Source organism: Xiphophorus couchianus, chromosome 20, assembly GCF_001444195.1.
Source record: "Xiphophorus couchianus chromosome 20, X_couchianus-1.0, whole genome shotgun sequence".
Lineage (NCBI taxonomy): Eukaryota > Metazoa > Chordata > Actinopteri > Cyprinodontiformes > Poeciliidae > Xiphophorus > Xiphophorus couchianus.
This window is the reverse complement of record NC_040247.1, coordinates 6,010,554-6,026,524: the sequence shown is the minus strand read 5'-3', so window position 1 is coordinate 6,026,524 and position 15,971 is coordinate 6,010,554. Positions and strand designations below refer to the sequence as shown.

The window sequence follows — 15,971 nt, the reverse complement described above, 5'->3', positions numbered from 1 at the left end:
AACGATGCAATTTAAATAAATTTTTAAATTTCCTAAAAGACAAAGCTGTTGAATCTGAGTTGTTTGATTTTTTTACTTTTTCCACACCATACATCAATTTAACACAAAAATGGTCAGATACTTAAGAGACTACAAAAATATCCCAGTTTGTAAAACAATGATGAAAGATATATCGAAAACGCCTCTCAGTTCAATCCATAGACTTAATAGAATAGAATAGAATAGAATAGAATAGAATAGAATTACTTTATTCATCCCAGCAGGGAAATTACTTCGCAGTTACAGCATAGAGACAAGACACAACAACAACCACCACTGAGTAGCAGTTGTAGACAAAAGTATTTTAGTATAAGTACTAATGTAACCTGGTTGTTGTTATAATTACACAAAATGTCTTTTTTTGTTGTTGTTTGTATTGTTCTCTACCTGACCGAAAAGCTGTCATTGTTTTGAATGTGTTACTTTAAGAACAGTAGCCCCTCCTTTTTATTTCTTCTTCTATGGTTTTGTCTTTAAAATGTTTGCGTCCCTTAGGCCCTCCCCTTTTGTCATGTTGTCCTGCGGGAGAGGTGTGTCCTATCTACTTTCTATCTAAATACTTCCAGTTTATTTGTAGATTTATTAAGTTAATTTCTGTTATGTATTTTTGTTTGTGTAGGACTTGGAGCGGGCAGCTTGTAACTATTGTTTTTCTGTTGGATATTTTCGTCAGGTATGTTGTATAAAAAAGGTTTATTTTATTTAATGTGAGACATGATCCCGAGCCCTTTTGTCATGTTGTCCTGCGGGAGAGGACTTGGAGCGGGCAGCTTGTAACTATTGTTTTTCTGTTGGATATTTTCGTCAGAATAAATCTTTGAAAGCCAAACAGAGTCACGGCCTGACTAACATCTAATAACCAGCACAACGCAGAAGGGATCCGGTTACACTTGGTGCCGTGACCGAATGGATGGAACAGGAAGATTTAGTGAGGCTCCTAGTGCTGTTCCTGCTGAGCCTTCCCTACCCGACTCCCTGTCCTGCAGTGATGGGGATGACTGTACTGCTTCATGGGTTCAGGATGTGTCCTTGGCTCCATCAGTTGGAAATAGTGACCTGCCTCATGACTTTCGTTGTCAGCTGATGCTACACCATTTGCTGTCCGTTTTCCCCAAGCTGCTTTAGCATGTGATCGTTCCTCAGCTTCAGGGCCCTTGAATCAGCAGCCACAGCAGCATGTTGCTCCACAATCTACATCCTTTCAGAATACAGGTCCACCCCAGCCACCTTTTTCCTCCAGTTCAGGAGTTGACCCGCCTCCTCAGATGACAGAGATGTTCGATAAGGTTCTGTCTCTGTGTGCAGCTTCTCTTGCTACAAAACAGAGTGGTCAACATGTGAGGAGTTACACACGTGGTTCTAAACGTCCTCAGCATGCACCATGCAGGGTTTGTTGCTCGGAGGAGCATACCACACATTCACACTGCAGATTGTTCAGACTGTGTCTCAACTGCTTCGGCTCAGGACACATTAAAAGGGATTGTCCTCAGCCTGCTCATCACACACCGCAGCTGTCCTCCCAGTATCCTAATTTAAACTAGAGAGCCCGTGTGATGAGAGGGGAAGCATGGGCAGAGTGGATAATACCCTCACGACTACACTGGATGCACGCTCTGTTTATACTGAGTGTTGCAATACTTCACCTGAGAACAGTGAAGTGATTTTCTTGGGGTCACAGAGAGTCCAGAGGGCTAGTGATTTGTTTTATGCCTCAGTTTCAGTTAGTGACCGGACTACACTGAGGGGTATGTTGGACTCTGGGAGTATGTCGTGCACATTGAGCGTGGAGGCAGAGAGCAAACTAAGAGCCGCGGGTGTTGATTTGATCCCTCTTGCAGTCCCAGAGAATGTGGTGCTCGTTGGGTGTGGTGGCCTTCTCACGCAGCCTCGATACATCTATGAGTTGGACATTGAGATCTATGGCTTCAGATTTACAGTACCGACATTTTTGATACCTGGCCAACATGATGAATTCATCATTGGTAGCAATGTGCTCCGGCCCCTTATTCAAAGAATGAAAACTGATTCGAGGTACTGGGAACTCATTACATCTAACACTGCAAACCCAGAGTGTGAGGAGTTTTTGCAGCTTCTGAGTTGTGTTTCTCGGTGGTCAAACTCTACTTCACCTGACAAGATTGGAACAGTTAGGCTCAGACAGGCTGTTACCCTCCTTCCTCGTCAGGAGTATGTGGTTTGGGGTAAGCTCCCATCCACTGCACCACTGTCACTGGGAGGCACTGTGGTTGTCGAGCCGTCATCTGCTCGTTCCACTCCAAAAAACATTTTGGTGGGTCGTGTAGTCACACCCATGTGGGGGGATCGTTGGGTCCCTATGAAGGTCCTCAACCCAACAGAAAAACCTCTGATACTGCGCCGCAATGCTAAACTCGCTGATGTCTTTCCATGTGTTGCTGTGGAGGACTTTGCGTTCAGTCAGGGGAGATCGGAACTGTACTGCAACCGTTCAGCTGTTTCAACAGGTTCATCACATCACAATGCTGATCCGGTGCAGATGCTGAGAGACTGTGGTCTGCATGACATTGACATAGAGAGCTGTGAGGTGTCAGATGAGTCTAAAAGAAGGCTGGCTGAACTCGTGGTTTCTTACCAGGATGTGTTCTCCAGGGGAAAACTGGATTGTGGTGAGGCTAGGGATTTTGTTCATCGCATTCACTTGACTGATGACCAGCCATTTCGCTTACCTTATCGACGCATACCACCAGCACATTATCAGCAGTTGAGGGAGGTCTTGTCTGAGATGGAGATGACGGGTATCATAAGGAAGTCTATTAGTGAATATGCCTCCCCGCTTGTTATGGTGTGGAAAAAGTCTGGGGACATGAGGATATGCACTGACTTCCGCTGGCTTAATGCTAAGACCGTTAAGGATGCCCATCCATTGCCCCATCAGTCTGACTGCCTTGCTGCTCTTGGTGGGAATGCGCTGTTCAGCACCATGGACTTGACCTCTGGTTTCTACAACATCCCTCTCCATGAGTCCGACAAACATTACACTGCTTTTACCACGCCGCTTGGACTTTATGAGTACAACCGTCTCCCACAAGGTTTATGCAACAGCCCAGCTTCCTTCATGAGGATGATGCTTAACATTTTTGGTGACTTGAACTTTTCCAGCCTCCTCTGCTATCTAGACGACCTGTTGGTATTTGCACCGTCTGAGGAGGAGTCGTTAAGGAGGCTGGAGGTTGTTTTCTGTCGCCTGAGAGCAAACAACTTGAAGCTGGCCCAGAAAAAGTGTCACTTTCTCAGGAGGTCTGTGAGGTTCTTGGGCCATGTTGTGGAAGCTGGTGGTGTTTCTGTTGATCAGGAGAAGGTAAGGGTCATCTCAGGGTTTGAAAGAAAAGACCTCATGAAGGAGGATGGCTGTACTCCGTGCCAGAAGAAGGTGAGGTCATTCTTGGGCATGGTGCTATTCTATCAGCACTTTATTCCAGCTTGTTCCCGCATCGCGAAGCCTCTTCATGCCCTCACCGCAGGTCAGAAACGTAAAGTAAAGAGCGAAGGACATGGGAAAGCTGGAACCTTTCGTGTTCTGACTCCCCAGGACTGGACTCCGGCTTGTGAGAAAGCGTTTGGAGACCTTAAAACTGCACTTCTCAACTGTGTGGTGCTGGCACATCCTGATTTTGAGAAGCCATTTATTCTCTCAACCGATGCTTCATTGGATGGGCTCGGTGCTGTTTTGTCGCAGGTCCCAGCTGATGGAGAGATTGCTAGACCTGTTGCTTTTGCCAGCAAGACTCTCAGCCGCAGCCAGGCCAACTATCCTGCACACAGGCTCGAGTTCCTAGCCTTAAAGTGGGCTGTATGTGATAAGTTCAGCCACTGGCTGAAGGGTCACAGGTTTACTGTGTGGACGGATAATAATCCTCTCACATATATCCTGACCAAGCCCAAACTGGATGCCTGTGAACAGCGCTGGGTCTCTAAGCTTGCTCCATACACCTTTGAGATCAGGTATGTTCCAGGGAGACAGAATGTGGTGGCAGATGCTCTGAGCAGAGTTCCTTTTGTGAAGCCTTTGGCTGATCGCCTTCTGTCAGAACCTTGTCAGGAACTTTTGGAGCATGTCTGTGAGGTCCCTGATCATGCTGTGCAGGATGTTTTCCGTTTGACCTGTCAGCTTCAATCAGTGGACAGCTCTTCCTCCATTACAGCTGACACGTCCATGACCTGTGCCGAAGTCTCCTCTCTTTTGTCATCTGCCTGCAGTGGAGATGCTGGTCAGACTCAGCATGCAGCATCTTTAGCTGATCATCTGGGCATGATAATCCTACACACCACAGGTCCATCAACAGCTCTTTGTCTAACTGACCTGGTCTCTCACCAGAAAAACTATCCTGTTGTTTCCAGAGTTGTCCTGTACGTTGAGCGGGGACGCCGTCCATCAAGGCGGGAGCGCTTTGGTGAAAATCAACTGGCTCTAAAAATTCTGAAGCAGTGGGATAAACTAACATTGCTGAATGGTGTTCTTTACCGTGTCATAAAAGACCCTCTGACAAAAGGTAAGCGCTTCCAGTTTGTGGTCCCTGATGCTTTGAAGTCTGTGGTTCTGACTGGTGTCCATGATAATGCAGGTCATCAGGGCCAGCCACGAACATTCTCCTTGGCTCGTCATCGTTTCTTTTGGCATGACATGGAAAGAGATGTGCGAGATTACGTGAGAAAATGTCCCAGATGTGTCCTCAGTAAAACCCCAGAGCCTGCTGTGAGAGCCCCTCTGGAGAACATCAGGACCAGTGCTCCGATGGAGCTGGTGTGTATTGATTTCTGGTCAGCTGAGGACAGTAACAACAAGTCTGTGGATGTTCTGGTGATCACTGATCACTTCACAAAGTTAGCACATGCGTTCCCGTGTGAGGATCAAACTGCTAAACGAGTTGCAAAAAAGTTATGGGATGGGTTTTTCTGTGTTTATGGCTTCCCACAGCGCATTCACTCAGATCAGGGTGCAAATTTTGAGAGTGAGCTGCTGGCTGAGCTTTTAGAGTTGAGTGGTGTCAGTAAATCGCACACCTCACCCTACCACCCAATGGGTAATGGGACTGCAGAGAGATTCAATCGCACCCTGGGCAACATGTTGAGATCTCTTCCTCCACGTTCGAAGCATAAATGGCCTCAGATGATCCAGTCTCTGACTTTTGCCTACAACTGCACGGTTCATGAGACCACAGGCTTTGCACCGTTCTATCTGATGTTTGGGAGGATTCCCAGGCTGCCTGTTGACCTTGTTTTTCGGCACGTTCTTCATGATGATGCTATTTGTGACTACCACACTTATGTCAAATCACTGGTTGAAGATTTACGTTCTGCCATGCTAATGGCTGAGAAGAACACCAGTGCAGAGCAGAAACATCAATGTGACCAGTACAACAAGAGAGTCAAGGGTCACCCTCTGTCAGTTGGAGATCAGGTCCTGGTGGCAAACAAGGGAGCCAGAGGAAAGCGAAAGCTTTCTGATAAATGGGAGCCTGTGATGTACACGGTGGTTGCCTCCAAACCTGCTCTCCATATTTATCGTGTTAGAGATCGTCACGGCAATGAGCGTGTGGTGCATCGCAACCTCCTTCTTGACGTGAACTTTTTACCTGTGGGGATGACCTTGGATGGGAATGTGAACCGCCAGGTTGATAGTGTGGTTCGAGTCCCCCCGGTTCCTGATTCACATGGAACAGGAAGATTTAGTGAGGCTCCTAGTGCTGTTCCTGCTGAGCCTTCCCTACCCGACTCCCTGTCCTGCAGTGATGGGGATGACCGTACTGCTTCATGGGTTCAGGATGTGTCCTTGGCTCCATCAGTTGGAAATAGTGACCTGCCTCATGACTCTGAAAACTCCTCTATGGAAACAGGGGTACTGGCGACTGCTGGTTCCTTACCTCATCTTCCTGATGCTGCTGGCTCTGTTCATCCTCCAGACAGGGTGGGTGAGGATGTTGTTCGCCGCCTAACTTCACGCTTTGGGAGGGTTATTAAACCAGTTTGTCGCCTGATAGAGTCCATGGCCGTCATTGAGGCGCTTTATGATGAGGATAATGTTCAAACTGTTATTGACGTGTGAGTTTCCAAATTCTCATGTGATTCCTGCCATTGGCTAGGATTGTCTTTGTCTTGGTTTGCATAAGCTTCAGTACCATTTATGTGTTTACTCTGTATGGGGGGGTGTAAAAGGCACCTCTTGTTGTCCATGGAATACTGTGAGATTTTGCTGGGCGTCGAGCGATCTCTAGTCTCCTGACCCTATTGTAGGGTAGCTGTTTGGCTGATGTGTTACATTGTTGCAAAAAAAAATAAAATAAAATTGTACTGCTACTAAGTGTCTTTATCACTGTTTTTTATTTTGTGTAATTCTAGGGGGGTGAATGTAACCTGGTTGTTGTTATAATTACACAAAATGTCTTTTTTTGTTGTTGTTTGTATTGTTCTCTACCTGACCGAAAAGCTGTCATTGTTTTGAATGTGTTACTTTAAGAACAGTAGCCCCTCCTTTTTATTTCTTCTTCTATGGTTTTGTCTTTAAAATGTTTGCGTCCCTTAGGCCCTCCCCTTTTGTCATGTTGTCCTGCGGGAGAGGTGTGTCCTATTTACTTTCTATCTAAATACTTCCAGTTTATTTGTAGATTTATTAAGTTAATTTCTGTTATGTATTTTTGTTTGTGTAGGACTTGGAGCGGGCAGCTTGTAACTATTGTTTTTCTGTTGGATATTTTCGTCAGGTATGTTGTATAAAAAAGGTTTATTTTATTTAATGTGAGACATGATCCCGAGCCCTTTTGTCATGTTGTCCTGCGGGAGAGGACTTGGAGCGGGCAGCTTGTAACTATTGTTTTTCTGTTGGATATTTTCGTCAGAATAAATCTTTGAAAGCCAAACAGAGTCACGGCCTGACTAACATCTAATAACCAGCACAACGCAGAAGGGATCCGGTTACACTAACAGCAGAAAGTATTAGAGAGAAATAATTAATTTTAACAAAATAAGTGTCCAACAGGACAAGACTCTAAACGTTTACTTTTCAGTTGACTGAGTTGATGCAGGGTCAGTTATCATGTAAAACACATTTACATAAACAAAAAATAGAGTTCTAGGGTTTCTAAAATATTGTTTGAATATAATTTTGTGACTGGAGTAGTTAGCAGAAATCTGCTTTGACTGAAAGCCATGAGTTCATGTGCTTTTTCCAAAGATTTTTTTTACCTTATTCACAAATATATTAAAAAATAAATAACTTTTTTCATAAATTATGTAAGTTATTCCTTTAAGGGCACCTATCTATCTGGCCTGCACCCTACGGTTTAAACCAGTCGTGAGAATTTTGATATGAATTTAATACTTTTCCGTCCACCCATAACGTCCATGGTTATGTTGCATAAAATGTTATTTTTTTGTTAGTCCTGATATCCACAGTATTACAAGTCTGTAGAAGCTAAGATGCAACTTTCCCAAGGTAAAATATCTTCTTTTAATGGCTCAATTGTGAGTTATGTTTCTGTCATGAACAGTCAATAAACAGTTGGAACTCAGAAGTTAAAAGTGAATTACTTCAAAACTGAATCAATTCCTCATGGTGTAGCTGATGTATAGAAATGACAATCTTCTCCTCTTCCTCGAATCTTCCGTTAACATGACTCATTAATTTGCTGCAGCTTTGCAGACGATTAAAATGGAATGAGTGAGGCTGATATTCAGAGATACCCTCCCTCCTGGTTCGCAGGATTTGACCATGCGTAAAATTTTCATGAGCTTGTTTCTTTTTATGAGTCTGCTTGTTATGAATAATAGCAGCGTCCAATTCACTTGAAGTTATGAAATCGGTTTCCAGCTTTACGTGATGGTCATATTAAAACTATCATTGCAGGGAATTTAGCAAATATGCTGGCCTTGAGTTGCTCAGCACAGACTTCATAAAAGAAGAGATGCTGATTTAAAGCAGCTTTTATCACATTGGTTGTGTTACAGAATTTTCAACTGGCAAAGAAGAAAACAGGAACTACTCAAATAGCAGCCTGGCTCATTGGATGCTTTCATTCTAATGACTTAAAGCAGATGTCACTTGTTCTTTATGGTGGTTATTTAGAAAAATCTGTTTGTTTTAGCTATTTTTCTGGTGTTTGTCTCCCGCAGATGTACATCCAAACTACCACACTAACCATCTCTGTGAGCCTGAGTGCTTCGGTGTCCCTCGGGTTGCTCTACATGCCCAAGGTCTATGTAATTCTTTTACACCCAGAGCAGAATGTGCCAAAGCGCACTCGCAGCCTGAAGGCTGTGGTTACCGCCGCCACCATGTCCAACAAGTTCAACCCCAAGGCTGGACTCAGACCCAATGGAGAGGCCAAGACTGAACTATGCGAAAGCCTGGAAACACAATGTAAGAACACAAATGCAAATCAGATACCCTTTGACTGAAGACCAACAATGGTTTGTTTTCCAGAAGTGTTCTGTCCTTTTGTATGCAAATCAAACTCAATTTATGCTATGATATAAATCAGAAAGTAAAAAAGATTACTTTTAAAAAATTGAGTAGCAAGAAACTTGAAGCTTCACTGAATCCAGTAAATGTGTCACTCTTGCTGTTTTGATGCAGAGGCCAAGAGGGTATTGGTGTTAAGAAATAACTTTGGGAGTTTAAGGTGTGTTTTGCTATTGCTATATTATCAATTAGAAATATGGTGTTTTCTGATGTCTGTACATTTCACGTCTCTTACCGTTTTACTAAACTACATCTTATCCCATTTAACATTTCACTTCCAAAAAGCATCTTTTCATACGTCTCTGTTTATACTGTTTGTGTTCATGCCTCAATAATAAATTATTCCCTTTATTAACATGATGCTGATTGATTACCAGTTAAATACAACAGTCCTGTTTGCACCCCATCCCAGTCTCATCTTTCAGTTGCTTTCCACCATCTACCTCAATTAATTCGTTTCGCCTCCACACGAGTAATTTTTTTTCCAAAATATTTAATTTTGTTGTTGCATCCATTTAGTGTCTAATTGTAAATGTTCAGTGTGTACAGAACACATTGCTAAACTACACATTTAGATGTTTAGACAAACAACACAAGTCTATCATTAAATCTACTATTTTTGGACATATTAGTAACTAATGACGTTTTCAGTTAACAAAATGAGAGATGGCTTTAATATGCCTTTTTAAACCACCTACATCTTCCAAAAAAACTAACCCTGCCCATTCATAAATTATGATATATGGCCTCACCATGCACGTTCTGATTTAAAAAAAGCAATGAGGCAGTTTAGGATGATAGCAGGTATTGTGTGGCATCACCGTCAACACTATGCATTAAATTTGAAAGGAGTCCTTGCATGTCACTCTTTTCAAAACAAAATTGCAGGCTAACTTAGTGCAGTTACTTCATTTATATTTCTCACCTTCTTATTATTCTTCTAAATAATTATTTTTGAGTCTTGTCTAAGCTTGTAAACCCTGCTCTAGACTGGTTGCAAAAATAACACCTAATCTTTTTGGATGAGATTTCCTGAAAACTAACGGCTGATCTGGCTTTACAATTATTTGTTGTCTTTGAATGCTGCTGGTTCCTTTTGTCCACTTTCCAAGCTGGACACAGTTTATCTTGTAAAAGCCTTGTTTTGAATGAAATCATCAATGGTTGCATCACAAAAGCTGCCACATCAAAATAGTTAAGCATATATAGCATAATAACAACCAAAAACTATATATACTGTATATATTTTTTCTCCAAAAATTAAAACAAGACTGATTGTTTTAATAAGCCTAAAAAACTATTAGCTCATTCCCATTAAATTGCCATTAAACTTAGCTTTTGAAGAGCAAACACAATCATTAATCAGAAATGTAATTATTGTTCTTTGGTAACCAATTTTAGTCATTTTCCTACATGCACAGCCTATTTCCAAGTTTCCAAACATATCTCAAAGGAATTGAGACAAGCACAAATTCTGAATATCTGAACACAGCAGGAAGGCCGCCTCGGTTTGCACTTCTAGTCAAATGGGAAAAAGGAGAAGCTTCTCCTTTTATGTTAATTTAGATCAAATGTTTAGTGCTTAATTCAGTTTCTTTACCATTTTATCAAGTATGCTTCTACAGCAATCCAAAACAAACAAGCCAACTTTCTCTTGACCATCTTAAGAACAGACAGGGAGATGGGCTCAAAAACTGTTTATTTTTTTAATCTGAGATATTGCACCTATTTGTGGTTTTTTAACATCGCCTGGTAATTTAAAGATTTTTTTCTTGTAACACATTATGTTTACTCTTAATTAAATCTCATGAGACAGAAGAGCTCAAGAGTGACCTGCTTCAAATATACATACAAAACAGAAATTAACTGCCATTTGTAATGCTCCTGCTACCGATCGGAAATTAGTGCAAAGCATTCACAAATTCAGCCAGTTGTTTAAAACACCCTGAAAAATTAAGCTTATTATTAAAAAATGGAAATGTGAGGTAAATGTGGTTGGTGTATTAAAATGGTATTTTCTTACAGAAAGATAGATAACAATAGACCAGATCAAACATTTATTGAAAAAGAGATTTCAGTGATGGAGCAATCCTTCTGTGGAAAACCAACGGAGCAAAGAATTGGCTCTACCATCAGCTCTGGTTAGCCCTGGATCTGCATTTGTGGAAAAATCTCCTTTAACAAGCAGTTGAAGATTTCAACAAGTAGCAAGTTGTCCTCTGATTATTCCTAATACCAATAAAAGTGTACTGTGGTATCAGTGACACAACCAGGATTTATTCAAGAAAGGTACATAATGACAACTGAGGGAGCAAAAATACTTATGTTGCGTTCAAAGCACTCTTCTTCTGCTTGCCTTGGGCAGGAAGCAATTTTAATCAGTTTTCTCTGTCAACAGAAATCAATTCACTCAGTCTGGTCTGAACCTGGCCTGAAGATGGAATCAGGGCTTTTATTGCACATATTAAAGCTTCAGTCCCGTCTATTATTTTAACACCAAGAATGGAAGTGTTTTCTTGTGCATACAGAAAAAGAGCTGACACTGTTTGTTTTTTTACCTTAAAAACTTAACTGTATAAAAAATGGATGACAATGCAACACAGTAACAAAAGCACAATGCTCAATTTACAGTAGAAAGTGTAGGCTACATGTATTTCTGTTCGAGATTTAAGGTTCCTTTAGGGTTTAATTGGGCCTTTTGTTACCATAAGTGGTGCAAAGGCAAAAGACACAGAATTGATAGCTGGATACAATTTATCCAGATGGGATTTCAGTTTCCATAGGCTGTACAGTGCTTGGCTATTTCAATAAGAACCATTTGTCATTGTCAACGCTGGTGTGGATGAAATTGAAAAATTCCTGTCTAGGGCAGCTCCCACAACAGCCGAGATCTGGTTGCAATATGTCAGGATTTATCTGCTCCACCTCAGTGAATCAGCTAACATGGTATGGGGACACAACTGGATAGCTGACTTTTGACAGTTGCAAGAAAAGAAGGTGGCGAGGTCGCTGTAGGCAACGCATGTATACAGTACCGCATAAATAAAAAACAGAAGAGAAATATTAGGAATTACTGATATTTCATTACTGTCGTGTGGTGGCTGAAAACTATTTAGCTTTTATTTTTATCCATTTTTTTTGGACATTTCATGTGATAGTTGTTACATCAGACAAACAGCCAAAAGAAAAACCTTCACATGGTAGATATTCCTCTTTCCCTGTATTTGAGTCTCAGTTCCCTCTCTTATTTCTTCTCTTTCAGCCTTCTCCACAAAGCAAACCTACATCAGCTACAGCAACCATGCAATCTAAGGGACAAAGGTTCTTATCTCAATTCAAGATTTCCACCCCGGCGGAGAAAAAAAATACAAGCGGTGGAATTTCACAGCAGAAAAAAAAAAAGAAGTGTCATTGTGTAGTGGGAGATCGCACAAGCATTGCCCAAAGACATGACACGCTGAGGAGAATCCACAAAGAGGGGCAGAGATGGACAAAAGAGACGAAGGGACAGATAAATGTACAATTTTAAGGTTCCATCTTCTGTCAACCAAGAGTACACACACGCCGACAAAAAAAGAAAAATACTAACAGGACAGAGGCCTGGAGACTGAAAGATGGAGTTTTTCTTTAGTGTTTACATTTCAGTTATGCCGTCTTTTAGAGACTCCTGTCATCTTACGCACTGCTGACTGGAACTGAATCCAAATGTTCTTAGTGTTATCTTCAAGTACTTTAAAGGCATCACAAGGGATTAATCAACACCAAAAAGGCATGAAGACATGATCCATGGACTTCTAAAACGGGCTTCTGTTTGTTTTTATTCATAATACATTCCAGTCTTATGACTCAGATGACTGGGAACGGGGATCATCTCAACAATGCAGCAGATCTGTACCAGACTACATGTGTTTTTCTGTCCTCTGTCAAGGTCCAACTGAGTTAAGAAGGACCACGCTTATATAAGAGGATATTTGCCGTTTTTGAGCATGCCAGTTTCAACATCCTGTATTGTGTTGTTTACCAAATAAAATAAGGAAAAAATTATGAAGAAAAAACTACAATATCTTTGGAATGCTTTTAAACTTTGTTGCAGCGTTGTTGAAATTGTTTTGGCACGAGCCTACTGTACGTTCAAAAATCTGTTCTCAATTGGTGAAAAGGTCTAGTGAGTGATTGTTTATCTGTGCTTAAGTGAGATCATGATTTGTATTAACAGCTAGCCTAAAAGGCTGCCACTGCCCTCCTCATACTTGTATGTACTTTGAAACGGTGGACCACGGTCGGTGTTTTAGCCGTGGGGATCTCACTGTGAGCCGTCATCCAGGATGACCCTTCCATCACTGCCATCAGTTACCCTCCCGGTCACATGAGAAAACGTACGGCTGAAGCTTAGCTGTACAGATCCATTAGCAAGGGAATTAAGATGAAGTATGCCCTTGTGGAGATCATACAGTTTGCCCTGAGGATGATATCCATAATGGGCAGGCTACAGAGAAAATTCATTACTGTACATGTCCTCTTCTGGCACTCTCATGATAAGAGGGAGGGGTAAGAAAGTTGTAAAGCTTTTCAACAAATGAAAATCAAATTGCAAAAGATATGCTATATCTCTATAAATCCACCCCCAGCTTGCTGAATAGATTAATATTTGCCTTTGTGCAGAATAAAAGCCCTCTGATGTCTTGGGAAAAATGTTGTGGGGTCATTTGTGTTGTGAGTTCAGTGCTGCTTCTCATGCCTCCCTCTTTATTACTTTCAACACCATTTGTGTTGCAGAATAAAATGTGAGTGCTGACCAAATTAAATGGCAAGTTAATGTATGTTATTAAATAGATTGATGATGTCTGCTTTATGTCCTGACATATCCTAAAATTGAGGAAAATTTACAAAAAGATGCAGTGCCTGGCTATATGACTATGTATTTGTAAAACCTCAAGAGAACTTAAGAAGTGTGTGAAGCATGTTTAGTTTTTTTTTATACAAAATTTATTATTTCTATTAAAAATGTTTTAAAACATCTGCGTCCAATTTTAGGATTTTGTCTATGAAAAACTGGTTCGTGTTTCTGTTTATTTGATCAGTTGGGTTAAATAAGTCTCTTCATTTTGCAATAAGAAAAAAAGGAAAACTATGTCAGCAATTGCCTGAAAAATATATTTTAAAGCAGGAGCTCTGATAATGGCACTAGAAAATGGTGACTCAGAGGAAAGAAACATAAAATTATTTTAATTCAAGGCTTAGCCGTGCTTAAATCTGAGGTCTTTGAAGGCAGCATGCTTGCCGCCGTCATCATCTTCCTGCCTTTCCTTACAAAAGGATTGAAAATAACAGTTGTTACATAGCAAGTGTGCTAAATGCATGTCCACAGTGCACAATTACAACAATATACATGGGGGAGTGTACATTATCCTCCCACCACACAATGGAGAGACAGTGGAGGGTAACCTCATGAGATTGCAGGATTTTACATAATACACCATCACGACTCCTGTTTTCTCCGTGTTTTGAACAATGTGTTTTAACAAATTTGACAACACCATCTATTCTGCATAAAACCTCTAGATCATCTGTCCTGATAAAGTCAAAACAGTCAAAACTTACGTATATTTTAGAAAACACACGAAGATAGTATGAAACAAATCAATTAAACTTGACCTTTTACAGAAAGAGCCTTTTAAATTACTGTCAAAACCAGATACATTTATAAGTGAATGATGACTTAACATATATTACTGATCTGTCCAGAAGCATGTCAGTATCTATAGTTATGTTCACACAACAGATTTTTCTGGGCACAAAAAATTATTTTCAAACAGGAATGTGTCCATAGGCAACACAAAAAAGGGATGCAGGAAATGTGAGTGAGCTCTGTGGAAGCTAACATAACCGGTAAAGAAGTTGGATCTCTTCCAACTTCCAAATAATATCTTTATTCACAAAAAAACATTTTGCCCTAGGATTATGAAATAATATGAATCTTGGATTTAAGGGGAAAAAAACAACCCAAATCTTAAGGGTGGCAATGCAACACAGTTCTTGCGACGACTAAATCAGATAGTTCAAACAGGAAGTGAACATAAGAACCACCAAAGATAAAGTAAAAAACTCAGCAGGTAGGAAAATATTTTAGGTTTTTCCTTATCCTTAAATGCCTGTCCAAAGTGCATTTTACATGACCTCTGTCAAACACAAAATATTGATGTCCAAACATTGCATTGTTAAATAAATCAATGTCTGTTCTCTCAAAATATTCTTTCCACATGTCTTCTTTGGATAGAAAGCTACACCAGCAAATCAATTGCTTTTCACTGTGGCTGAGCCAAATGAAGGATAAAGCATTTTTCTACACCAGCCATCTTATTGTACATAAGTATTTAACTTCAGGTGTAATCACAATGTCTGCAGCATCAACTCAAAGGAAGTTTGTGGTGCCAAATAAGAAATAATGACGAGGAAACTACAGACAGACTTCTAAAGCTTGAGTGGTGTGGCAGACAGAATCCTGAGCTACTGTATGTCACTGTAGTGCAAACAATACTCCCGGTAAAGCACAGGCTGTTCATGTGCAAAAAGTAAGACACACAATGGCTGAATGACTGTAATATAAAAAAGGATGTTCTAGTGACACAGCTGTTTAGAGGAATGTGATGGTACAAGCCCATGAACATCAGAGTAGACATATTGGTCAAAACTGAAGAAGAAATTGAAACACCCAACCTTACTCCTGTTCTTTGTTGTAAGTGGATTTCCAATTCTGTGATCAGATAAAAGCAGGTTGGAGTCTTTATACCTGAATAATTAGTTATAGCTCTGTATTTAAGTTCAAAGCACATTTTAAAGAGAAATTAGAAACATCAAATACATTTTTTTCTTGTTTGTATTTTATTCTATATTTGTATTATTTATTCTATGCAAACAACTAAACATATAACACTGAGTTAATTTCTGAGCTCCTCTGTGATTTCAGGCTCGAAATGTAAGGGGTTTTCTTGTAAATGTGGAATTGACAGCTGAGTATCTAACAGCTGGTGTCTCTGTGCTTCGATGAGCCTGTTTGAGTCTGGAAGGCAGCTAATTTAAATTTTAGAACATGTGTAAGGTTTTTTTTAGTTTTAAGAAAATGTTCTGTGTTGAAAAAACTCAAGACATTCATAATGACATGTCAACTGAAGGGGTCAGTTCAAGCTGTCCAACTGTTTTTTTTTGTGTGCAGATTAACGGATACAAATTCTCCTTCTGAGGGAGAAAAGTTTATCTGAGGAATTGAACAAAGTATTACAGCAAACTAGAATAAAAAAGGTTTTCTCACACATAATTGTATCACTATACGATGGAAGGTAGGGAAAAAAAATCTGTTTTCAGGAAGTACATACTAACACAAAAGTATTTTGAGGGGCAACTTCTAACATTTCTATAAATTGCAAGTACATTTGTGAAT

General features: G+C 40.5%; 1 protein-coding gene and 1 long non-coding RNA gene across 4 annotated transcripts in view; both read left to right on the top strand.

The window, feature by feature from the left end:
- Positions 1 to 14,469, top strand: part of LOC114135499 (metabotropic glutamate receptor 4-like) — a 186,114-nt gene extending 171,645 nt beyond the window's left edge. The window contains exons 10-12 of one of the 2 annotated variants that reach the window (XM_028002835.1): positions 8,185 to 8,431; positions 8,648 to 8,693; positions 11,796 to 14,469. In XM_028002835.1, coding sequence (XP_027858636.1) covers positions 8,185 to 8,431; positions 8,648 to 8,649 — 249 coding nt within the window. In that variant the 3' untranslated portion in view covers positions 8,650 to 8,693; positions 11,796 to 14,469. The remainder of the gene's footprint in view (positions 1 to 8,184; positions 8,432 to 8,647; positions 8,694 to 11,795) is intronic. The other variant, XM_028002834.1, reaches the window with a different exon arrangement.
- LOC114135500 (uncharacterized) lies at positions 337 to 953 on the top strand. 2 transcript variants are annotated; one of them, XR_003593601.1, is made up of 3 exons: positions 337 to 569; positions 659 to 712; positions 848 to 953. It is a non-coding gene; the product is annotated as an uncharacterized LOC114135500 (long non-coding RNA). The 2 variants fall into 2 exon arrangements; XR_003593602.1 differs by lacking the exon at positions 337 to 569 and having other exon boundaries at positions 581 to 712; positions 848 to 868.
- Positions 14,470 to 15,971: the final 1,502 nt, after the last annotated feature.